At 39.4% G+C, this 26088-nt stretch overlaps 1 protein-coding gene across 1 annotated transcript in view; it reads right to left on the minus strand.

Moving 5' to 3' along the window:
• Window positions 1-20231: 20231 nt before the first annotated feature.
• Window positions 20232-26088, minus strand: part of LOC126418542 (probable ATP-dependent RNA helicase DDX52) — a 62073-nt gene continuing 56216 nt past the window's right edge. Inside the window, exons 12-13 of the mRNA XM_050085356.1 lie at window positions 20963-21127; window positions 20232-20844 (exon numbers count right to left, since the gene is read on the minus strand). Of these exons, the coding sequence (XP_049941313.1) occupies window positions 20757-20844; window positions 20963-21127 (253 nt within the window). The 3' untranslated portion in view covers window positions 20232-20756. The remainder of the gene's footprint in view (window positions 20845-20962; window positions 21128-26088) is intronic.

The following is a 26088-nucleotide window of genomic DNA, read 5'->3' on the forward strand; positions in this document are numbered from 1 at the left end:
TGTCGTGTTGCCCTAATCATCATCATCTCATCCCCATCGACACGCAAGTCGCTGATGTGGCGTCAATTCAGAAGACTTGCCACAAGCGACAGGTATACCAGACGGTAGGCCCTAGCCACATGACATTTCATTTTGTTTCATTAACTCATAAGATTCGTTATAGTATATACACTGTGGAGGGGTCTATTATTAACTTTTTTATGCTGAATATCATTCCCCTCACCATTGCTAGTTTCAGAATCTAATATACTTGTAGGTTTTATATATCACATTGCTTTGGCTCTTTGGTTATTTTCTTTCTTATGTATATTTGTCAACTGTAATATTTCATCATAATATTTTTAGATCTTTTGGTGAATAATTTACGGTTTTTGAGGGTTTTAGGGAAATAAGGTCGAGCAGGTCTGTTAGTCTTTGAAATTCTCTATCACTGATCTGTATTGTGACAGCTGTAAAACTTATAGGCTGTGTGCCCTGTATGTACGGTTTTACCAAGCTGATGCCATATATTCTGTCTATCCAAACATCATTGTGATGGTTAATGAATTCAGGAGTGGTCGCGTCGACATCATGTAATTTTGTCAAGATCTGCCCAAGCAATTCAGTAACAGGCTTAAACGTTTTTCTTAGTGTCTGCTCCTACTCTAAATGGCTCCAAGTGGCTGTCATTTATCTGAAACAGCCTCCGACGTTCTCTGGACGGCATCAAGAGACAGTGTGGTGCTGGGGTGCAAGACTCACATGCCTCTCAATTCAGTTAACTTGCCCGCTGTGTGTAGCCAATCCGCTTCTCTGCTTAATCCACTACATCGATCTACCGAAAGCTTCTTCTCCAAAGATATGGTGCTGGTTAAAGCAATTTACTAACTACTTTTCTATTCTTGAAATAATTTGTGTACTCGTAGAATATTTTTCAATTCAATCACAATATATTTACAACGTTCATAAACAATAACTTCGTCAAGCTAACTCATTCTTTGAACATTAGAATCATTTACATTTCTTCAAAATAGCTTACATGTGTCTCGCTTCGATCATAACCAAGACATACAGTAATTCGAGAATCTCTAGTCTCAAAACGAGTCTAATTCATGAGTGTCCTTAGGAAACTACTTTCAACTGTCCACTAATTTTTGTACAATCATCACAGACATTAAAGAGCACAGAATCCTACATAAACTTTTCTTGTTCTTCTTTGCCAATACACGAAATTCTGTGGATCGTATAGCAAGTACTTGTCTGCAGCTGTTCAGCTACCGTGTCCATCTTTTTCCTCGTGGCTGTTCTTTTTGACCTGCACATACAAATAAACTATGTGCAGTCGGCTAATTCGTTTCTCCTACTCATATCTAAAATATCGGTTGTTCGAAACGTTGGAAGGCCGAGTAATTCTAAAGTTTCCTCCGAAATTCTCGAAGCACTACAAGCCTTCCATGCCTCAATGACTTTATGCTTAGTCGACCTCTCATTGTATACTAAGCCGAGTTCTCCTGATGTAAAGTGATAAAGTTACATCAAGTCATAACTGTATGTATGGAAGTTTTGTCTATAGTTACCATCACTCAGTTTTCTTAATTTATCAATAACAAGAAACCCATACGATGTGTGATTCCAACACTCTCTACATTTCTTTAAAATTCATTGAATTACATATAAGTTTCTAGATGTGTTTAGTAAATGTCATTTAAACTCAAATTGTCTTGTTTGAAGGTTGTAATGAGGTTTGCATTATCCCTCACTAACTGTTTTGGGATTCTGGAATATGTCTCACACAAATAAAATACGTCAGCATCCATATGACGACAAAAATAGAAATATCTTCGAATTTGATCCTGGTTTTCCACAGCAACAGTTGTAATGTACGCTTCTCCTCGGGGTTCTGCCGTGAAAAATATAAAATAGAGAATCTGATTAGGTTTGGAATCTTGGTGATTTCAGTTACGGATAAAGCGGACTTCGTATTATTGATTGAGATCGTGCTGTAATTTGACCGTGCATGGCAGACTGGGTCGGCAACACTACAAAAAGCGACTGTACGGAAATAGCATCAGAAACTAATTGAAATTTACCTTATAATCTTGTTAGATACGCATTATTAATTACAATGTAGTCTTCATGGCTGTCCTCGTAATTTCTCTTGTAGGACGACCCGTCTTTCACTTTTCTCCGTCTGTTGAGAACTTCTTCAAGTTGCCACTGTCATGATCAGTTTACAAATTTGATGATAACCACCTCGAATCACTATTGAAACAACCTCGCTTTGTAATGTAATTTTAATCTCCACCCAAAGGCACATTCAACACATCGCCGAAAAATACACGTCTTTCGTATGAAGACAAGAGAGAGAGTGTAATCAATTAGTTGTTAAAAACAAAAACCTACGCAAAAGTAAAAAAAACGAACAAAATTATTTATAAAAATCGGTCGCTGGCGCAGCGCTCTTCTGCGTGCGCGATCGTAAATTATATCTTTGTATTGGTGGAGGCGCGGTAGTCAAAGTACCATTACACAGTGTCAAATATGAACAAAGTGCTTGGCTTTACATTTTTTGGTGGTAGGATATCAGTGCTTTCAGTGAATGTTGTGCATGTCACACCATCGGCACCCTACAGCATCTCCTGTAATAGGTAGTATTTGGGTTGAAACAGTGTTTCTGAGAACACATGTACATGCTCAAAGCGGATTCCATCCAGGTGTGTTAGCAGTGATATGAGAAAATTTGTCTTCCTGCAGCTCAATGGACAAGCTGTTATTGCTTGTATATTATTGGGAAGAAGTATCCTTTTCCTCTTCTTCTTCCAGTTTTCTGCACCATCACAATACTAGCTGCTTACAACAAAGTCCCTGCTTCACATACCCTGCCATGATACTGACTACATCATATACTGGCGTACAGTGGGCTGTCAGAAAAATCCCTTATAATAGCAATAATAATAATAATAATGTAGGTACTATAGCACAATTACCTTACAGACTGAGCTCAGGTGGCCACATCACAATGAGAGGATTATGAAGTAAGAAATAACACACGATTTGCAATTTTATATATATATATATATATATATATATATATATATATATATATATATATATATATCAGCAAAAGTACATACGATGTGTTGCATCAACAAAATGATCCACTGGTTTATTTTTCACAGTGTTTCCCAAATAACAGTTTCATGTATACAGTAAATTCTGCACATATTTTCCACAAACTGATGGGAGCATCACAATATGCTTAGGAATATTATTCTGTAAATTTGCAAGTCCGTTCTTTTACCTTTGTTATATACTGGAGTCACCTGTGCTTTTTTCCAGTCGCTAGGGACTTTGTGCTGGGCGAGAGATTCACGATAAATGCAGGTTAGGTAAGGGGCGAACGCTGTAGAGTACTCTTTGTAAAATCGAACTGGGATTCCATCCGGACCTGGTGATTTATTTGTTTTCAAATCTTTAAGCTGCTTTTCTCTACGCCAGGTACGCTTATTTCTATGTCGTCCATAAGGGAGTCTATCCAATGGCCAAATGACGGTATGTTTGTACATTTCTCCTGCGTGAACGATTTCTTGAGCGTGAAATTTAAAACGTCGGCTGTCGTTTTGCTATCTTCAACTGCCACGCCAGACTGGTCAACAACGGATTGAATGGAAGCCTTAGATCGGCTTAGCGACTTTACATATAACCAGAATTATCTCGGATTGGAGATATATCATTGAAATTGTGCTGGCCAAGGAAGTTGCTGCACGTCTTGTAGAGTGCGTTGAATTTGATGGGCTGTATGTGTGTGTGGTCATTATTCTGTTGGTTGCAAGAATGGCAAAATAATGGGTCTAACGACATTCTGCACATGTCAAACACTGGTTAGCAACCCCTCCAGAACCAATAATGGTGAATGAGAGTTGTAACTTATGCACCTCAGATCATATGGTCTGGGGTGGGGCACTGAGTCTTGGACGAATGCACTCTATGAGATAGCACTCACTAGGTCTACATCGTAAGTGTAAATGACTTTTCCTGCATGCAAGCAGAATCTGCTTTCGTCACTGACGATCATAGCACGCCATTCCCTCTTCCAAGCGATACTCATCACCAGTCGAACAGTGCATGTCGATGCTGTGACGTATGTGGAAGACAGGCTAGAGGAGTGCGTGCCCATACTCCCACTGCTACTGGTTCGTAATAGTTGGTATATACACGTCTGGGCTCACAACCCCTGTTATATTGCTGTGGTAACTGTACGACGTGCCACTGCTGCCCTTACAGTACAACAATCCTGGTGGACTTGTGTGCTGCGTGGGCATACAGAACTTCGTCTACGGGTCTGAGTATGTTCACATGACCTCTGATAACAGCATCGTTGCACAACTGATGCACCACGTCCAGCTTGACTGGCAATTCTCTTAAAATACCATCCCACCACTCGGAAGGCCACATTTTGACCCCTTTCAAACGCGCTCAGTTGCCTGTAGCAAGCACAAGTCCATCTCCATGGCACGGTTGTCTCCTTGCTTCACACATTTGCACCACACTGAGCCTTTTCTGGCTGTGAGCATTCCCTGTTAAAGGAAGGACACAGATGACTCTCTGGTAGCTTTGCCAATATGCTATCTTTTGGTGTATGACATTGCCACCAGTAGCAATATATTAACTATCTGACAGGCGGCATGTGCCGTCATTGGATCAAAATAGGGTATTTGACTGTTTTCTGGAAACTATGTTAAGTGATTAATTATGTCATTTTATGCTCCTAACAGGCTTTTTTCCCTCTTGAATTTCAGTATTATTTTATAAAAACAGAAATGCAATTAAAACAATTTGATAGCCCGCTAAAACGCTCCATTCGAGTCGTGTAATGCTTGTGACGTCACTTCGCAACTCGCTGCTCCTACCGTCATAATGCTAACTCACAGTAATCCTCTTTTGGAACTTACGTTTCGGAAAATGGGTTACAAATGGTGTGCACTACCATACTTTACAAAAAACATACATAAAAACTCGTGAAAAGATGTTTTTGAGTGTTCCAGAGAACGAGAAGATGCCTAAAATGTGGTTGCATTGTACCTGCAAATTGTCACCACGTCGAAGCACAAGTTCACTAACCTTATTAAAAATGTGTTGCACTGTGAAGTTAACATTAACTGACCTCCGAGATACGCTCTCCCACTGTTACAATGAAGAATAGTGTCATTCAACGAAATTGAAGTCCTAGCGAATACCGTCGTTTTACGGGAGCCCACGTAAATTATTTGGTAGCTCAGACCGTCGAATTCTGCAAGACGAAGCCCATAAATGGCTGGTTCGAATCTAATAAGTAAGCTGGAAGTACACTTTAGCATATTTGTAAAACGGCTTGACAGTCCTCTCACATGGGAACCAAATCGCAATCACAAAACTACACTACACCGATCAGAAACAGAATATTATGGTGATTTCCTTGCTGTTTACATGCATTTACATTCGCAATCACTGTTCACACACGTCACGTTCAAAAATATATTTTCTAGTTAACGTGACCACACACATTTTACTTTATTAGAAGAAATGTTTTTTATCTTCATACTGTCCAACTAAGATCCTTATTGTTTAAACTTTTGCAGTTTCATCGTGCTTCAGACGCTAACGTTAGTTTGCACTCAAAAGCATCACAGCCCTTACGTTTGTGTCACCTGCATGTCGTTTATATCTCTCCGTACAACGTCAACGTCCTATACCTCGTAGTACTGTGGGCATATGGTGATATCTTCACTGCTAGCAATGGTTTCCTAGAAAGTGAGCTATTTTTTCGCAAAGTAAATTTATTTATCCTCCGTTGTCCATTTCTCAGACTAATCCAAACAACTGCTACAATCAGTTCTTGCTAGCGCTATTTTCGCGTTCCATGTAAAACGTTTAAAAATATACCCTTACAAATACTGTACGATGCATGTTTTTGGAGAGTAGCAAGTTGCAAAATAACTGGGGTGGAGCAATAGCAATCGCAAATTACTTGTGAAGTAGATGTCTGATAACAGCAGATGATGCAGAAAATCCCTACAAACAATGGCATGGACAAGAACCAAACGCTGATCGTCTGCAATTATTCGCATGCCACATGGGCAAAAATCAAAAACTGACATGGCAAACTTGAACCAGAAGGACCACTTTATATAGTGGTTGGAAATCAGACACAATGAAAGCCTACAGTCGGTGGCATATAGAAGCAGGAAGTATAGCGATTGCCACAGATCCTCCACGTGATGAAAATATATTTCTTGCAAAACAGAACAAAGGTGTTACAAAAGTGATTGACCTGAAAACCACAACAGTTGCAGACGATGAAGGAAATAACAGAAGCATCTGACGCTGAACAGAGTGAAGATTTGGACGTGTGTGTAGCTTCCGAGCACAATAATGTATGAAACGTCACTGAAGGGAAGTATGGGAGTGCTGAAAACTGTGGACTACGAGAATCAAAAATAAACGGGAACTACAAAACACATCCTAGGCGACAAGTCAAACCACTGAAATGGCCGACAGACTACAATAATGAAAAGAACAAGGCATGTGCTGTTGGAAAGGAGAATACACCAATAGAAAATTATCCACAAGGTGCATAAGTGGCCTTGTCATCTGACAATAAAAGCAAATGGCAAGAAACAATGTCAGAAGAACTCGAAAACGTAATGCGTAACTGAACCTGTATATTTGTACCATATAGAAACAACATAAAGACAATATGAATAAAGTGGGTTTTCAAGGGAATATATTACGATAATGGCAGAATTGTCAGACACAGAACATGAATGGTAGCTTTAGATAATGAGCAAAGACCAAGAATTTGTTTTCACAAATGTTACAGTATAGATGTAAAAACGAAAACTATGCAACTACTTACAGGAATAACAATCTAACGAGATTCGGAAATTCATTATATAAATGTCGTTGTGGCCTATTTGATGTCTGACAAAATAATGATGTCTATGTGGAACTACCCATTAGTTTCACAGAAACACTACATAGAAATTTCAGTGGCATACCACATCAAGAGGAACTGAACAATGACGAATGGATCTGTAGACTTGAAATGTGTACCTGCAGGTTGCATAAGTATGGCAGAAGATGGAATGTAACATTAGACAAGTTCCTACGCAAAAGATGGATGATCCAGTCACTAGCTGACCAATATATTTGATATGATCTAGAGCATGAACTCATAGTAACTGCATATGTGCTGGCATAATATTGTATGGTGATAAAAGTGAAATAACGAAAGTGAGAGATATCTTGAGCATTGATTCTGAAGTAAGAGATTTTGGAGCAGCACGACATGTACAGTCAATTCGAGCTACGAAGAAAAGTGGAACACTGATTTTAAACCAAACACCACGTGCAAAAGAAATCTTAAAAGAATTCCGAATAGAAAACTGCAAACCTACGAAACACCTCTCGTCATGAATGAAAAGTTAAAAAATGTGACAGATGAAAACAGGTTCAGCAAACGGGACACATCAAAATACAGAACTGTAATTAGGACCCTTCTATACTTGGCAATGGATAGAAGGCCACATGTAGCATATCCAACAACTTATATAAATCAGTTCAGCAACAATATGAGTCACGAGCATTGGTGGGTGTGTCGTCAAGCACACATAACATTATTTACAAGGTACAATAAATGATGCGCTCGTTTACCGCAAGACAAGTAGGAAAATCGAGATGTAGTATAATGATGCAGAAAACAATGAACTGTTGCACCAAGTACAAATGAGGCAAAGTTTGTTATACTGAGTGATTCTATAAGAGGAGTGAAGTGGATGAATAGCTTTCTCAGTGAGATTAATCAAGATTGTTTTCTGTCCATCCTATGACGATTGCCATCAATAATCAAGGTGCGAAGAAACTTGCTGAAAATCGTCAATCTTCGAAAAAACCATAGATCTAAAGATTTCTTCGTAAATCAGAAGATGGAAGATCGGAATATATCGCAAATGAGAAGACTGTCGCTGGCTGTCTGAGAAAGGCAACGAACAATGTGAGGTTGAAGGCTCTTCAGAAGTTAACGGAGGTCAAGAATCAGGAGGGCTGTCATTGATGTCGACTATCTTTTCTGGGTAATTCTAAGCACCCATTGTTGCAGTGTAAGAAGCGATCTGAAATGCATTAAAATGAATGTATTCTTTCATTTGTGATGTGCTGTGTATTCGTGTATGTTCCCTGCCGTTTTTTCCAAAGAAGATTCACAGTACCTGGCTCAAACCATTGTATTCATACGTTCTAAATCATTTACACACACATAAAAAAAAAAGCTTTGCACCACCTCGGTTCCGGAACTTGTACAGAAAATTGGAATAGAGATCAACATAAACATCATTTCCTCCCTTTTTATTGCTCATGAAAACCACACATTGCATGTTGTACCACCATACACCAAGACCTTCAGAGGTGGTGGGCCAGATTGCTGTACACACTGGAACCTGTAATACCCAGTAGCACGTCCTCTTGCATTGTTCTCGTCGTTGCATACCATCAACAAGTTCATCAAGGCACTGTTGGCCCAAATTGTCGCACTCCTCAACGGTGATTCGGTGTAGATCCCGCATAGTGGTTGGTGGGTCACGTCGTCCATAAACAGCCCTTTTCAATCAATCCCAGGCATGTTCGATAAGATTCATGTCTGGAGAATATGCTGGCCACTCTAGTCGAGCGATGTCGTTATCCTAAATGAAATCATTCACAATATGTGGACGATGGGGCGCGAATTGTCGTCAATGAAGACGAATGCCTCACCAATATGCTGCCGATATGGCCGCACTTACGGTCAGAGGATGGCATTCACGTATTGTACAGCCATTATGGCGCCTTCCATGACTGCCAGCGGCGTACGTTGGCTCCACATATTGCCTCCCCAAAACAGCAGGAACCCACCGCCTTGCTGCACTCGCTGGACAGTGTGTCTAAGGCATTAAGCCGGACTGGGGAGTCTCCAAACACGTCTCTGACGATTGCCTGGTTGAAGGCAAATGCGACACTCATTGGTAAAGAGAACGTGATGCCAATCCCGAGATGTCCATTCGACATTTTGTTGGACCCATCTGTACTGTGCTACATGGTGTTGTGGTTGCAGAGATGGACATCGCCGTCGACGTTGGGAGTGAAGTTGCACATCATGCAGGCTATTGCGCACAGTTCGAGTTGTAACACGACGTCCTGTGGCTGCAAGAAAAGCATTATTCAACATGGTGGCGTTGCTGTCAGGGTTCCTCCGAGGCATAATCTGCAGGTAGCGGTCATCCACTGCAGTAGTAGCCCTTGAATGGCCTGAGCGAGGCATGTCATCGACAGTTCCTGTCTCTCTGTATCTCCTGCATGGCCGAACAACATTGCTTTGGTTCACTCCGAGACGTCTGGACACTTCCCTTGTTGAGAGCCGTTCCTGGCACAAAGTAACAACGCGGATGCGATCGAACTGCTGTATAGACCGTTTAGGCATGGTTGAACTACAAACAATACGAGCCGTGTACCTCTTCCCTGGTGGAATGACTGGAACTGATCGGCTGTCGGACCCTCTCTGCCTAATAGACGCTGCTCATGCATGATTGTTTACACCTTTGATTGGGTTTAATGACATCTCTGAACAGTCAAAGGGACTGTGTCTAGGATACAATATCCCCAGTCAATATCTATCTTTGGGAGTTCTGGGAACCGGGCTGATGCAAAACTTTTTTGGATGTGTGTATTATTCCTGATACCCATTCCATAACACTGCTGAAGGTCACTTATTGTTTTATTAGGCAGTCGATCCCTCAGTGGCGTGCCGTCTAACAGTTTCGTGGAGTGCAGACTTCACCCCAATTTTCTGAGATGTGTGCCACCCTCTTTTGGACATGTCCAGTGCATTCCAATTGCCTTATCTGTCTGTTCTCATATAGGTGTGATTCAGATACACACTTAATAGATTCATTTATACTGGTCAGAGGTGTATTTCTCTTTTTATCTGATGTCACATTCTGTCATCTGCTTCTGTGCTGCTGGCGAATTCTTCATCACAAGAACCACATGATTTTAAGTTTCTAGAACACTGGTTACCGCCAAATTTATTTTTATTAAGGAGACTGGCACTTTAAGGTTTCTTCATTTTTTTTCAAATTGCACCAAAGTACTTCCAAAGGCACGATTCCACACGAAATTCATATATTTTCACAGGACACAAAGCCACCGGCCGATATATTGTTACGAGTGACTAAAATTCAGAAGATACTATCGGCGTTCCGCTTTTGGTCGGCGGCTGGATCATGTGATGTCCCTCGCTGTGTGGTGCGATCGTTTTCACCGCCAAACTTACGAAAGCTTTGTTAGCGGTCCAAGATTGCAGCTTAATATTTGTGACAAACAAGAACCTAAATGTCATCGCTGATCGTTTCACTCGCAGCAATTTAATCTGCCTTCTTTTGTTCCTGTCTGATCACATCCTCAGAAATCACGACGTATTTCGAATAAACAGCAGAGTATTCCTGACAACCAAGACTAAAAATATGATTGCTGCTTGTTTCACTCACTGTAATTTAAGCTTTCTTCTTAGGTTCCTGCCTAACTATACCTTTGGAAATATCTATATAATCGGAAAAATGGTCAAAGATTTGTGGCAATCAAGAATATAGGTATCATTGCTAATAATTTCACTTGCAGGAGTCTCATCTTTCGTTTTTTAATCCGGTTGAAGTCACGAAATCGAAGAAACTTGTTCCTGAGAGAGCACGTTCTTCTATTCAACATCGAAAATTGCAGAACATACTTCATTACGTGTATAACAAAGAACCAGAATCTCTTGCAAATGCCAAGATGAAAAAAATAATTAGAATGTAGCAAGACACAAACATTTTTCTTCGACTCGATAACCACACATCTTTTACCAAGACCAGTTCAATCACATGGTAATAGTATCATTTATTTTATAATCTCCTAAAGGCTTTTTACCACCGATGTGTCATTAACTGACATTTAATTGTAACAAATCGTATCAAGAGTGACATTCATGGTAAATCTTCAAAGCGCCATTGTCTTGTCATAACATGCAAATTATAATACAGAAACAAAAAAAAGTATGTAATTTAATATGGAGTCTCCAAAGAAGCGAGGAAAGGATGCCATATGACCCAACACAAGACAGGTTGTAGCTTCTGTAATTTCAGCATATTAACAGTAAGGTAGCCAACATTGAGTGGCGTGTGCCTTCTATCTACAGGCGAAAATCCCAGAATCCTTTGTGGCATAGTTTCAGAGATATCGTTATATAAAAAGATGTGTGTCCAAAATTTGCTATCTTCACAGATAGTCAAGTAATGTAATAAAATTGAGAACAAAATTATTATAAGGCTCATACAGAGATAAATTTTATACAGTGTTTTATGCAGGACAAAGTGAACAATATTACAGGACTTGTTTTTGAAAATACTAAAACTTCAGATTTTTGCTTGCAAACTGCCTGAAGTATATACAGTACACGAATAAGGCCCACAGGTCACCATGCCCATGACTGGTCTAGGTGGCTATTTAGAGCAATGAGGTTAGAATATAGGAAACACCATTGGGGAAGAGTGAAGTGAAGGCCAATTCACACTAGCCATCACGTCACATCATGTCCTGACCTTCCAAAGCATCCTGAATTGCATTTCAAACGGTGGCATCCACACTTGATGTCCCATGTCCTGTCACATCACGTCACAGCACTATCAAGGTTTCCCTGGAAGAAATTTTGACAGCTGACATCTGTCCATTGCTGATCACAAGACCCAGAAACTCATTTTCTCTCAATACATGACCATGGTCAGATCTCCTCATTTCGTTTCATCGTGGTTTTTGTCGTTTATATCAGTTGTTTGTTATTTGTCATTAATTGTTTCGTTTTGTTATTTCTTTCATTAAAACTTATAATAGATGACACAAATTAATTGAAGCAGTGAGATGGCAGTCTAAATTGTATGACATGAGCACACTAAATGACGTGCCCTCTACAATACATATAAAGTGGATTTTTATATATACCGGTACCTTATTTAATGTTTTGCAATGAAATGATTGCAACATGGCTGCAACTTGAAGTGAAGAAAGTATATGGATAGAAGCAGATTGATTAATAGGTGAAATTTATGTGTGTGTTGTCAAGCATTTTTAGTGTTACATAAATAAATCAGCAACAGATCTATGATATTTTCAAACTGGGGCAAAAACTTTATAGTGGTACCCCCCGCCTCACGCGATTTAGAAGGCATCAAAATTAAAAAAAAAAGAATCGATTTTTCAACTCTCGTTTTTTTCTGAAGAGTTTGGTATATAAAACATAGATGTTTAAGGAAATGTAGGACATGTTATTTGGTCTTAACAGTGCCAAAGTGCATTGTCATGTCTCTTCCCACTGTACTTCGCTCTGTGGTATTCAAATATGTATATTTTGTAAATGAAGTTACCAAACTTATATTCAGGAAAGTGAAAATTAAAATGTGCTGTGGTGTCTCTCCTGGTCCCAGTCGGCCAGTTTGACGTCCTAACCACCTTAAAAAAGCTAACAATTAATGCTGGGTGGGATTATTTTTGACTGGGAGAATAAGAAATGTTCAGAAAATTTACTGTCTTTATTACCTGCTAGCTAACAACTTTGTCTTTTGTGTGACGTCAAGTTAAATGTATGAAACAAAAAACCAGTAAAGACAAGAGACAAGCAAGGCAGTACACTTTTCTCCAATCCCTAGTGGCAGTATTTCGAACCAAAAGCATTCTGTCGCAGTTATCGTAATTGCAGCTGTACTCCAATCGATTCCAGGGTGTTCTTATTTTACTTATGAAAAAAGTTGTTGCCTGATTTACTTCACTGACCCGCTAGAATCACCGGTTCAGTTCTCCCCCGTTTATTCACTGGTTAGGCGTTCTCTGCGCTATTCCGAGAACAGAAGTTATGAGGCTGCTAACTGGGGACTGTACGAGTGGCCCTTAGTAGTGTAGCATTCTCGAAAAAGTTTTTCTGTCAAATTTCACTACACCAAGAAGATAATATGTAATCTTTCTTACCTGTTAGTCATTTATTTCCACTCTGGTAGTTTGAATCTATGGATTTCGCCGTAATTATAGCAACGCTGGTTAATTGTACACGCAATCAAACTCATAAACAAACAGCAATTGGCATTCACCTGTTCGGGTTTATTCGGCTCAGCTCGTATAGCCCTGTTCCCTTTTCTCTGCGGGAAAGTTTTTTATTTCTAGGTGCGACGGGACTCCACTGGCAGAGACATCACGAACAATATGTATGCATTCAAAAATCAACTTATGGTACCTAACATGGTTAAAAACAATCTGCGATGTGTTTCAAAATCAAATGACTAATCGATAGACTAACGTGCGCTCAATGGTAGGTGCTTTGTGAAACAAGGCTCTTTTCTTCAATAATATGAATTTGGCTCCCCATGAAATTGCCATCGGGGGCAGATACTCTAGTTGCACCCACCTAGATCTGGGCCGGAAAGAAATACACTGAAACCTTCAGACACTGCAAGTTGGTTGTTTCAATATATATTTGTGGCAGACCTACTTATTGTTAAGCAGCTCTCTGAACTGTGTGTGAAACTGTTTTGTAAGCGTCAGCAGTCATTATTTACGCGGTTTCATTTGCAAACCCCGGCAGGATTTAGGCACTTCAACTATTAAACGTCAAATACAACATGTAAAGAAAACCTATACATCTTGAAGGGAACGGTATTGGGGATATGACTAATACATAAACATTTGCACTGGAGTAACAACTAATGTTAACTTTAAACCAAATTTTAATGGTATGTAATAGCAGCTCGTAACTAATAATTCTGGATGCAATTTGACATAACAAATAAAAAACTAATGCTTTCACTTTCCAAAATATAAAATCAGATTCCACTTCCTAAAGCTCCTTGTACCATGTAATGAGAATTACCCGAACCCACACACTCTCTTTGTGTTGTTTTCCACTTCTGTTTCTCTTCTCTAATATACATGCTATCCTTGCAAGCTGCAAAACATTTGAGTCCAATAAATGTCATTTTCGTACAAATGTAGGCTCCCGCATACACGATATGGGTTACCGCTCATAAACACAGTTGAAAATCATCTTGCGAAGGTCGCAATTCCCGCGAAACGAAGAGTTAACGACAGCAACGCAAGTTGAGATCACTCGACGTGAACTGCCGTGACGTGGATTTAGTGTGAATACACCATGTCGGTGCAGTGATGTGACGGACAGTGTGAATTGGCCTTCACTGTCATAATCATTGTGAAGTACTGTTGAGAGAATATTGTTCCTTTGTTAAGCCACCACACTGGTATCTTCGCAAAATATGCACGTGATTTCGTTTCTTTATTTATTTCACATTGGTACTTGCTTCACAGAATATTATTTCTCTTTAGTATCTGATTCACGGATTATGTAATGGCCACCGATATTCTAGTTACCGTATTGTTTATTTTAGAGAGAGCTACTTTATTCTTGAACAAGTCGTATCATGCACAGCTAAGTTTGTGAGGTTAGTAAACACTTAAAATCACAAACACCAAAAGCATTGTCACCAACGGTAGGCAATTTTACAACAGCAGCAAACAGTCTTACGACCCGCATTTACCAGTCACTTCTACCTCTGGCACAGCACCTGTGACCAGCGGGTAGTCTGCTCCAGTAGTACAGGCACTTCTGTTAAGACTCATGCGCTAAGCATCTCAAGTACGCCGTGTATTTCTTCACGTGCTGCACATTCCAGGTTGTCATTCCCGTCCTCTGGTGCGTTTTAGAAATCCTTCCTACTGTTCCTTACGCACATCTTTGGAGCCTGCAGCATTTCCACTGCATCACCCACTGTCCACTATCGGCATGTTTTCCAGGCCATTGTTCCTGTATCCTGGAAACCCTAGCAGTTTTCTTCTTGTACTCCTCACACGTTTTTTCTGCCACACGGTCCCATTGTCCACACACTGGGCACAATGCATATTCAGCCACACACACACAATTTTCTGTGGAGTTTAGGGTGTTCTGGCCCGTCCTGTTAGTGTCCATGGTGTTCCAGTCACTTGAACCCATCTCCAACTTCCCTTTTCTGTGACTTTCACACCTTTCTTCCGGTGACAACTGCACCAATGGTTTCATGACCCCATTGAACCAGTGGCTGCATTGGTCAAGGTCTGACTCCCAATACCACTAGCACCTCTTAAGCTATCCCACTGATGGCATCTTCACTTCATGGTCATCCCCTGTGGATTTCCCTTGTCTGTTTCTGGCAATTGCAAGTCAATTGACTCCATTCAGTCATCAGGATTGCCACTGTGGACCGGTGGCTGATCATCGCTGGCACTGAAATCATGGAATTCTGGGAAAGGAGCTCATACAAACTTGAGACCAATGGCTGAGACTGCAATGCACTGTAGTTCTTCTGCGGAAAATTTTTGTGCTACCATTTCTGCTGCTGCTTCTGCCACATACAGGGTTCTAAAAGAAAGAGTCCAATATTTTGAGAGATGGGTAGCACTCATCAAAGCAAGAACGAAAGTCTAGTAAACATGGTCTCTACAATGGATATATTAAGAGCTATGGGCAGTTGTTAATCTTTGATACTATGAGAGATTTCTTCTACTGGGCACTCTGCGTTCAGTCATTGAGAGGAGGTAGTGTGGATCAAAAGAAGTAAAAAATGTTCATGGGCTCCAAAATGCATACCTTAAGAGCTATGAACACTTGTTTGATAGAATAGAGGTGTTTCACAGTATCGAAGAGGAACAAGTGTTCATGTTTACAGGACATTTTTTACTTGGTTTGGCCCACACTAGCTCCTCTCAAAATATGGAAAGCAAAGAGTTTGCAGTAGAAGGGATCTCTTTCATAGTATGAAAGATGAACAAGTGCCCATAGCTCTTAAGGTATGCATTTTAGAGATCACGTTTACTACTTTCTTGTTTTGGTGAGTATTACCATCTCTCAAAATATTGTACATTTTTTAACACCCTATATATAGAATTTTGTCTTACCGTTGAAGGCTATTAGTCACAGGAAGTATAAAAATGCACCTGGAAAAAGGACGAGTTTTCTAAATGGGGACAAATAGCAGGAAACGATCCCTGAGAGGATAAGGAGCAAAAAAGGTCACATGGACATATGGTCAGAAATGCATCCCAAGGGAGATACGTCCACTTGCAGGGTGGAGATAAGATCTTTGACAGTGTAGGTGTGAATGCAATGAGTGAAAGCACATGGGATAACACACCAGACCAATGATTATGTTCTGTCTGTACTAGTATTTTAGTTCCACACTCCAGAGGACAGTAATGTTGTCTGTGATGATGGCAGGCTCACAAAATGGTACTAAGGAGCATCCATTTCACTGCTTTTGCTAACTTATTCTGGTGATGGGCAACATGCTGCCCTCTTCATTGTAGAGTCAGACCACTAGTACAAACAGAACATTACCACTGGTCTGGTGTGTATTCTGTCTGCTTTCAAGCATTGAAACCTACAATGTCAAAGATCATTTATGTCCATCTTCTTACTGTGCATACTTGCTTGGAACACATTTCCAGTCCTATTTAATAATGGCGTGTTCTGATTTTCATCATCTGAGGGATTGTTTCCTGCACTTTGCCCCTAGTTAGCAATACCCCCTCTGTATAGGTGGTTCCCAAATTCTTCCTCCTTATGTAAAGTGTTTTCTGCTCACGCATTATGACCTCTCTGGAGAGCAAAAATCTCTGTGAAAATAAATATGAATTCTGCAAACAGAGGTCTTGCAACACTCACTCAGCCTTTTTGCCACGAGATTCAGAGAGCTGTAGGCAAAGGCGCCCAGTTGACGCCACGCCTGTTGACTTCTGACACACTTTCAATTCAATTCTTCATTTATGTTTAACAAACAAAATGTGACCTTTACGAGTAGTGGGGCAGATCTGTGAACCTATTCAGAACTTCCTTTCAATATACAATTTAAAATGTCTTTCTTAACACAGCAAAATCGACAAATATAAAAGAATTTTGCGACAACCACAAGGGAATGTAACAGAGATATTACTGTTTAAAGTTGGTTTAATGACCTAGTGGATAACATTGAAGGCCCCTTGAGGCTAATCATAGACAATGCTCTTGTCAATAGGGAGTTTGCAATGCCAGAAAGCTGAAGTGAAATGCAGGAAGACCTGTAGACAATTTGTGCAGGGACTAGTAGTTGACGCTGGAACTAAATAAATGTGAATTACTGTGCATCAATTGGTGAAGAGATCCACATGGTCTACCACAGTGTTGGTGACAAATCATTGGAAGCTGTAACTAATGTAAACAGTGGGAAAAGCAGATGTCAGGCTGAGATTCATTGGCAGAATGTTAAGGAAATGCAATTCATCATCAAACGAAGTGGCTTAATAAATGTATGTGACCAGCTATCGAATGTAATTCATGTCTGCACTCCTTACAATGTTTCATTCATAAAAGACACAGAGGAGGTCCAACAGAGTGGCGTGTTTTATCAACATTTACCCGCCATTAGCACATTACACAGTTGCTCAATAAATCCCGGTGGTAGAAGCTGTTAAGCATCACAAAGAGGTTTAGTGTTGAAATTCCAAGAAGATTCGAGTAATATACTACTTATATATCTCACAAAATGTCCACAACAAGAAAATCAGAGAAATTAGAACTCATATAGACGATTACTGACAATCATCCTTTCCACGCACCATTCATGAATGAAACAGAGGAAAGGTGGCGGGGGAGGGGGGAAGAAGGTAGTACAGGATGTACCCTCTGCCATGCACTATCAGGTGGCTTTTGGAGTATGCATATAGATGCGGATGGTGGCAGGCCTGCTTTCACTAAGTACAGGATCAAACTATATGATCGATGTGTGTGTAATCTATGATAGCCATGGAACTATGATTTTCACATTTGTCATCCCTCAGTGCCTGTTATGCAGTGATAGCATTATACAGGACTAGAGTGCTGCCAGGATGCCTATCCATTGCTATGAATGTCCAGTTGATGGAACTAGGGCTACTGGAACGTGAGCCAGCCCATGTTCCAGTAAAAACTAGATGCGGAACTATGGATCTACCTTTGCAGAAAAGTGTTGGGGCCATTCATTATGCATTAAGCTACTCATTTCAAGAGATGATCATGTGCTGTTACTAGTGTGACAAGCTGTGATGTTGCAGGGAAGTATTGTGTGTGTGAGAGTTCCTTATCTAGCTGAAAACACGGCACCTTTTGGTTGTAAGATATAGTGGGGTGCCGAATTATCATATTTACTGAATGGACATAGCAGTTTTTTTATGCAGCTTTATTCTGCCACAAGTTTCTCCAGCAGCCTGATGTGATTTGTGGATATGTCTCCCATTGCAATTTCCCTCTTCAGTCCTTGCCAGACATTTTGGAGTTCCCTAACCAGACCACAGTAGGAATTACAGTCTCACTGAAATATTTAGTCACATATTTTGCCTTGTGGTGGAGTGCTGAATCGAGCATAGAGATGTAATTGTTGTCAGGAAACCATTCTTTCACCTGAAAAAGAAGTCAAGTTCCTAGTACTGATATTGGTGTATTGTCCCTTTCACAACATAATGGTGTACATTTCCTTTGCTACTCATTACAAACAAAGCCATTACTGACATAGGATGCTTGACTCATTGAACTATGCAATCTCCTTGGAATTTTTTATCGCTCCTGTGTCTAACAAATTCTGTTTTCTGTTGTACAATTTGGATCCTGGTTTCGTCAGAACTGAGAGGCAATCATATGTCTCATTTGCAAGTCATTATCATAAAAGAAGAAGTACAATGATGATATAGCTCATTTACCTCTTTCTAGTCATCTACAGTCCAGTTTTGTACTTTTTGGTCCATTCTAGTCATTGTTTCATCACTGGGGTAAGTTTCTGTTTCTTGGTAGGACGATGTCATCGGAGCACCATTTTATTGAACCTTTGCTGCAGAGTTATGGTAGATACAGGCACTTCATCATCCTCCAACACATTCTTAATCACCTGCATCGGTTTTCTGTGGTTTTCCACTACCATTCATCTTATTTCTGTGTCTGCTCTAGGGAATGTAATGCATTTTTGACCATGTTTACCTTGCTATTGCATTTCAAGACTCATTTTTCAATTTGTTGCTCATATTTTGAACCTTGGACAGTGAAATTCATTCCATATGAGCAATACCTTGCTGACTATATTGAAAATGTGACAAGAGAGCCGATAATCTAGTTCTTTCCTTTACCCGTATCTGCATAGTCACAAGGAAACCATATTTAGAGTTAAGGAACTCATTACGGATTGAAACATGGAATACATTGCATAAAAATGTCATTAAATACATAAAGTTTGCTAATACGTGAAAAACTCATGGGTCTTTTGGATATAATTTGCTGTACTTCACTTCATAAAGGTAATTCTGATGACCACAACTATTCGATATCTCAGAAAATACAGAAGTAACAGTCTGTTGTTGTTAAACAAACAATGTAAGCTATTTACTATTCTACAGTGCTGTAGAAACGATACAACTCATGAATCATTTTTGGTGTACAGTACTTCCAAACCAAGCTTAAAGAATTCCTGAACTACATTGTGAGTGTATTAATTTGGCACCCCCATGTACAGTGTGAGCCATTGGGAGGCAAGCAATAGTATCAGAGATGGAGTCCTAGCCTACAGGCAGATAAAAATTGTAACTGTAGCATCTGAGGAGTGGAGCCCAATGCTGTGATCTCTGTGCCATCCTCTCAGGGAGATTTGCAATGGGATCTGTGAACTTTTCAAACTACCCTCATATTAAAGATTAGAATTTAAAAAATAATTTAAAAATAATTACCAACATTAGGCTTCTTGATTTGTTTCTGTGACATATCAATGAAATATTTACAATGAAAGTGAGGTGTTAGCTATGTCTAATAGTCACTTGCCACCTAAATTTGTGAAGCTAACATGTTGGGTCAATATTATGCACTAAAAAGAATTCAATAAATAGAGAACCCAACATGAAATGACTTCTCTGAAAAGACTGGAGTTACCTGTCTGACAAACCTCACCCCCCCCCCCCCCCCCTCCTCAACTCCTCTCTCTCTCTCGCACACACACACACACACACACACACACACACACACACACACACACACACACACACACAAAACTATTTTAGTTAATCATAAGTATATATTAATACAAAGTGGTCATTAAATGAAATTTTAAATAAAAAAAACTACCAACTGTGTTAAAACTCTGCTTTTCTTTCAGTAAATACACGTTTCTGATCACAGTTCCATTAATGGACCTTCCAAATCTTATTACATTGTCAAAGCACTGGGTATTCAGAAATTTCTTAACCGCAAACTATTTTCACGTTAGTTCCATTGTACTACCTTGTTATTTGAAATTATTTGAAATAAAATGTGGAACACAGTTATAGTGAAATGTAGTATACAATTCATCATGTGATCAACAAATACAGTGTATATTCCTAAATCTCAGTGTTTCATCCACAATACAGTTATCTGAACATAAAACTGAAGCCCAGATGATGAAACTGCGCTTCAATTCGCACATTCGCTGAAATGATAGCTGAGCTTGTCTGCTGTGTACAGATATTTATTATTTAAAATAGCATCTGCCTTCCAGTATCAAAGGTGCAAAGAAAAGCTTTTACAGCAAACACAAAATTGTATTTGTTAACAGTAGATATTACCAACATTGTAACAAATAACTTCGTGCTGTCTATTTACAACTTTATAAACATTAAAGTTTTTGCTTTTTCTGCTTAGATGCTTGTGGTCTATCTTCGTTGCCTTCCTTTTTCTTTCTTTTTATGGCCCGAATCTTCTGTCTGAAACATTAAGAAAGTGTTAGTGTAAAAGCTGAAGGTAAAGAATCATCTTTAACATTCAAATACAACTAAATTATAGTCACTGTTCAATATATAAAATGTTTAACTCTACACTTACTGCAACTTTTTCTGTTTCTCAATATCACAAAGTGGAACAGTAGATATCCGTTCTCGTTGAGGGGCCTTCTTTTCAAGTTTACGCCGATCCCTTTTACTGGATTTCTTAAGTTTAAGTAGGTATTCTGGTACCTCGCACCCTGAATCTTTGACCATTTGAGCAATGCTGCAAATGAAGGAAGGAAACATCAAACACAGAAATAGAGTCAGTATTCTGGAATCACTAATCCTTGTCTTTAATTAAGTCGGACTCTACAAAGTACATTAAATTTTGGCAGTATTTTCAATCTGTTTTTAGGTTTCCTTTATTGTCGATACTGATATTCCGGAGGTATTTATGCCAAGTTTACCCAACAAATTTAACACGTCATGAAGCTGTTAAAGTATATCAGTCCCTGTTGCGACATGTCATGAAGCTGTCAAGGTATATCAGTCTCTGTTGCAAATGCTGTCACAAGATTGGTCAGTTTATCTAAACTGACTAAAATGTAATTTACCAGGATAAAAGGATAGTTATATATGTTCAAGAAATGTAATGTGTACAATGTCTTCGAATAAAGAAACTGTTAGTAAATTCTGCCCAAAACAGGCCATGTTTACCCAACAGTACCAACCGGCCACCATGTCATACTCAACCCACAGGCATCACTGGATGGGGATACGGAGGAGCGTGTGGTCAGCACACTACTCTCCGAGTCGTATGTCAGTTCATGAGACCGGAGCTGCCACTACTCAGTCAAGTGGCTCCTCAGTTTGCCTCACAAGGGCCAAGTGCACCCTACTTGCCAACAGCACTCATAAAACTCAAGCCCTAGCCCAGCCCGACAGCGCTTAACTTCAGTGATCTGATGGGAACTGGTGTTACTGCTGCGGCAAGGCTGTTGGCAAAGAAACCGTTAGTATAGCATTCTATATACTGTGGCATGTCTTCGGCCGCAATGATAGGTCAACAATGCAAATGCTTTAAGTGTGAATTTCAGCTTGCTACTGCAATGAAGTCATCCATACAAATTTGTTCTTGAAGCAGTTTTTTCACTCATGCTCAGAAAACAAGTGACATTAATGTCATGCAATTGAGCACTTCTAAGTTTTACTGACAACTTGGGCATACCGCAAGTGAGAAAATGCAGAAATTCGAGAAGCATATGAAGAGATGAAGTGAGTGAGTGAGTGAGTGAGTGAGAGAGAGAGAGAGAGAGAGAGAGAGAGAGAGAGAGAGAGGTGTTTAATGAAGTGTTAATGTCTTGAGATGATTAAGAAATTTTTAGGTAACTGAGAATCTCAAACCTATTATCGGAAGATTTATCAGTACCCAGAGCTGAAAAAAATTTCACAAGTGAAGAGATTTGACATGTTTAAATTGCCAGTGAACAGCAAGAATGACACGGAAACAACAGAAATTGAGTCACACACTGTTCGTCAGGTTCTGATAATAGAATTGTGGATGAGGAGAGCATGCACATAAAGTGGTTCTAAAACACATTTCCCAGGACAAAAGAACACCTGGATTTATTTTTAGACATATTTTAAAAAAATCTGGAACATCACTGTTTTTATAGAATGAGTCTTCACTGGTTATAAAACACGTCGTTTCAAATACAACACAGAAATCATGCGCTAAAATCACAAATGGTGCATTTCAATTTTGCCATGTCAATATAAAATTAAAATATTTGTGTTTTTGACAGATAAGCATTCATTCAGAGTCTGTGTCTCAAGAACATATGGTAAAATGCCATGTTTTCTATGAAGTATCTGACTGCTTTTGAAAAGAGATCACAAATGTTAGATCAAATATTGTGCACAAGTGGTTAGTGTGTTACAGCCAGGCATTTTGTGGAGGTATAAAGATACACCAAGACACAAGAAACACATTTTTTATGGGAGAATTGTTCTGGCAGCATACCCAACAACTCGCCTGTGGGCTCATGTTTCATGGTGTCTGGACTGACAACCAGCCGAGGTTTCGGCATTACTTTCTCTTATTTGTGCCAAATCCTCACTTTCTTCTATAGATATCTTTGGCCACCTCTCATCTGTTTCCAACACTGACAGTTATATGCTGTAAGACCTAAGATGTCCTCCATTTTCGTACAGTGCTTACTTTCCACAACCTGGCCACTCATGTTTTTAGTGGCGCTCCCTTCAGTTCTTAATTCCTTCTTGGGTAGCTACAGGTTCAGCAAGTGCAGTGCTGTAAAAAGCCACCAACTTCCCCCCCATGCATATGACACGAGCTCAAGTTTTCAAACAAAATCATCCCAGGTGAGTACAGTGGCACGCTCACACTCTCATACATCAGTCTGCCACAAGGGTTCTGGAGGAGGCAAAAGTTTGAGAGGAAAGAACAGAAACCAATGGATAGTGATTAACAACACAATAACTGTGTCCGAGAGCAGTATAAATCTCTTATCAGAAACACTTGAAAAATGAGCTCTGAAGATCCCGAAGTGCTGCTGCGCATAAAGGTGCAAAACTTTGTGAGCAGTTAAACAGAGCTGCCTGTAACTCAGTGTGTAGCTTTCTAGTCTAGTCGTTCCAAAGTCACAAGTTTGATTCACACTAGCAACAACTGTTTTTAACTCTAATTTGAATTATATTAATTATGAAATTGAAATGTTAATTTAAAATACTGAACCAATTACTTTTAATAACATTTTAATAAAAACATCTTTTTTTTATTTTTTGCATAAAAATGCAAGTATTTGTAATAAATTTAAAATTGGTACAAAAAATGAAATGACTTATTGCAAAATGAAAAAATATTTTTACTTATAATACTGTTCAGTTTTTAGCAGTAAAAAGTATTAATTTTCCTATTTCAAATTTCCCATGTTTGTAACAAATTTTAATTTGTTGTGAATACTTGCACTGTCATGCAATTAATAGTTAAAAATGTCTGCCCCTGCAGCTGAGTGGTCAGTGCAATTGACTGCCAAGTGGGAGACCTGAGTATGATTCCTGGTTCCGCATGGGATTTTTCCTTGGTGGGAGGACTGGAACGGGGTGCACTCAGCCTCGTGAGGCAAACTAAAGAGCTTCTTGAATGAGTAGTAGAGGTTTCAGGTCTAGAAACTTGACAATGACTGGGACAGTGGTGTGCTGATCACATGCTCCTCCAAAACCACATCCAATGATGCTACTGGCAGAGGGTGACATGGCAGTCAGTTGGCCCAGAATTATCTACATCTACATGGATACTCTGCAAATCACACTTAAGTACCTAACAGAAGGTTCACAGAACCATCTTCACAATAATTCTCTATTATTCTGCTCCTGAATGGCATGTATGAAAAATGACCACCTGTATCTTTCCATGCGAGCTCTGATTTCCCTTATTTTATTATAATGATCATTTCTCCGTACATAGGTCAGCATCAACAAAATATTTTTGCAGCTGGATGAGAAAGTTGGTGACTGAAACTTTGTGAGAAGATTTCGCCACAACGAGAAAAGCCTTTGTTTTAAACCTGTATCATGTCCACGACACTGTCTCCCCTATTTCTCCATAATACAAAATGCGCTGCCCGTCTTTGAACTTTCTCAATGTACTCCATTAATCCCATCTGACAAGGATCCCATGCCACACAGCAGTACGCCAAAAGAGGATGAACAAGAATAGCGTAGGCAATTTCCTTAGTAGATCTGCTGTATCCTCCAAGTGTTCTGCCAATAAAACACAGTCTGGTTCACCATTCCCACAACATTTTGTATGTGTTATTTCCAATTTAAGTTGTTCGTAATTGTAATTTCTAAGTATTTTGTTGAGTTTACAGCCTTTAGATATGATTGATTATCTTTTTTGTTGTTAAAATAAGAAGCAGTTATTTGTATTAAGATTTATGATCCAATATCTGTTTCTTAAATTTCAATTTGTAATACAAAAAAGAAGCAAAATAAATGTATCTAAAAGAGTAACTAGTACAAGCATGATTAGAACTAGGGACTTCATGATTACGGGACACGAATGCTTCACACTCAGCTACAAGTGGCTGTGTTTAAATGCTAGAAACGTTTTATACTTGACACTGCTCAGAAATATTCAAAATCAATTTTTTAGTGTTTTTGATAAGTACACTGCACTGCTTTAGGAAATGGATGTGATGACACTGAGCTTCAAATCCTACACAAATGCATAAAATCAGAGAGGGCAGAGCAACCTGTGAGGTCCCTTGTAAGTGGAAAACATGCTGAAACCCTTTCATCAGATAGTCTCCTCCTAGAAAACAATGAAGATGTATTCAGACATGATGTTGCTCTCTTGCTAAATAAGGACATAAAAGATCTGGTGCAAAAGAAGATCTGTATATTTTTAAGTCATATATATTATACCCACACTGAACAGCAAGTTTTCTATCAGTCATCCCTGTATATGATGCCAGCAGTAACTCAGAAGATGAAATCAGACAGTTGTGTGAAAACATTAACAAAACAAAAACATCAGAAGAAAACACAACTGCTGGTACTCATGGGACATAACACGGCTGAACGGAAAATACGCAGGATAATCTAAGGATGTTGCCAATATGAATTAGGCAACATAAATGAACACGGCAAACAATTGGTAGATTACCCTACAGCATAGAATCTGTTTTGTATTAATACTCTGTGCAAGAAACAAATTTTATGGAAGTAGGTTCGGTGAGTCCAGATGGGCAAACCAAGAATTACACTTGATCCTAACTTTTTAAAGGGAGTAGTATGTGAAGATGTGTCTTTACCAAGCAGGTTTGACAGAGGTCATGAGTGTAGACAACTTTAGACAATTTTCAACTTCAAGTGACAGTGCTCAAGATTAGCAAAGAGTGAGATTTCACTCCTGAGCCAAAGTGAACTTTAGATGCATCACAAATCATTCCACAAGATGCATTACAAATCATTCCATAAACAGATGCTCAGTAACAGATAAGCAAAGCAAACCACAAAAAGACTGTCAAACAAGTAAGCCTTCAGCCAAAGCGGCCTTCATCAGAATCAGAATTACAAAACACACACACACACACACACACACACACACACACACACACACACACACACACACACAGCTCTCACACACATGACTACAGTCTCTGGCTGCTGAGATCAGACTACGAGCCAACAGCACAAGAAAGGATGTGAGAATGTTTG

Source organism: Schistocerca serialis, chromosome 9 (genome assembly GCF_023864345.2).
Source record: "Schistocerca serialis cubense isolate TAMUIC-IGC-003099 chromosome 9, iqSchSeri2.2, whole genome shotgun sequence".
Lineage (NCBI taxonomy): Eukaryota > Metazoa > Arthropoda > Insecta > Orthoptera > Acrididae > Schistocerca > Schistocerca serialis.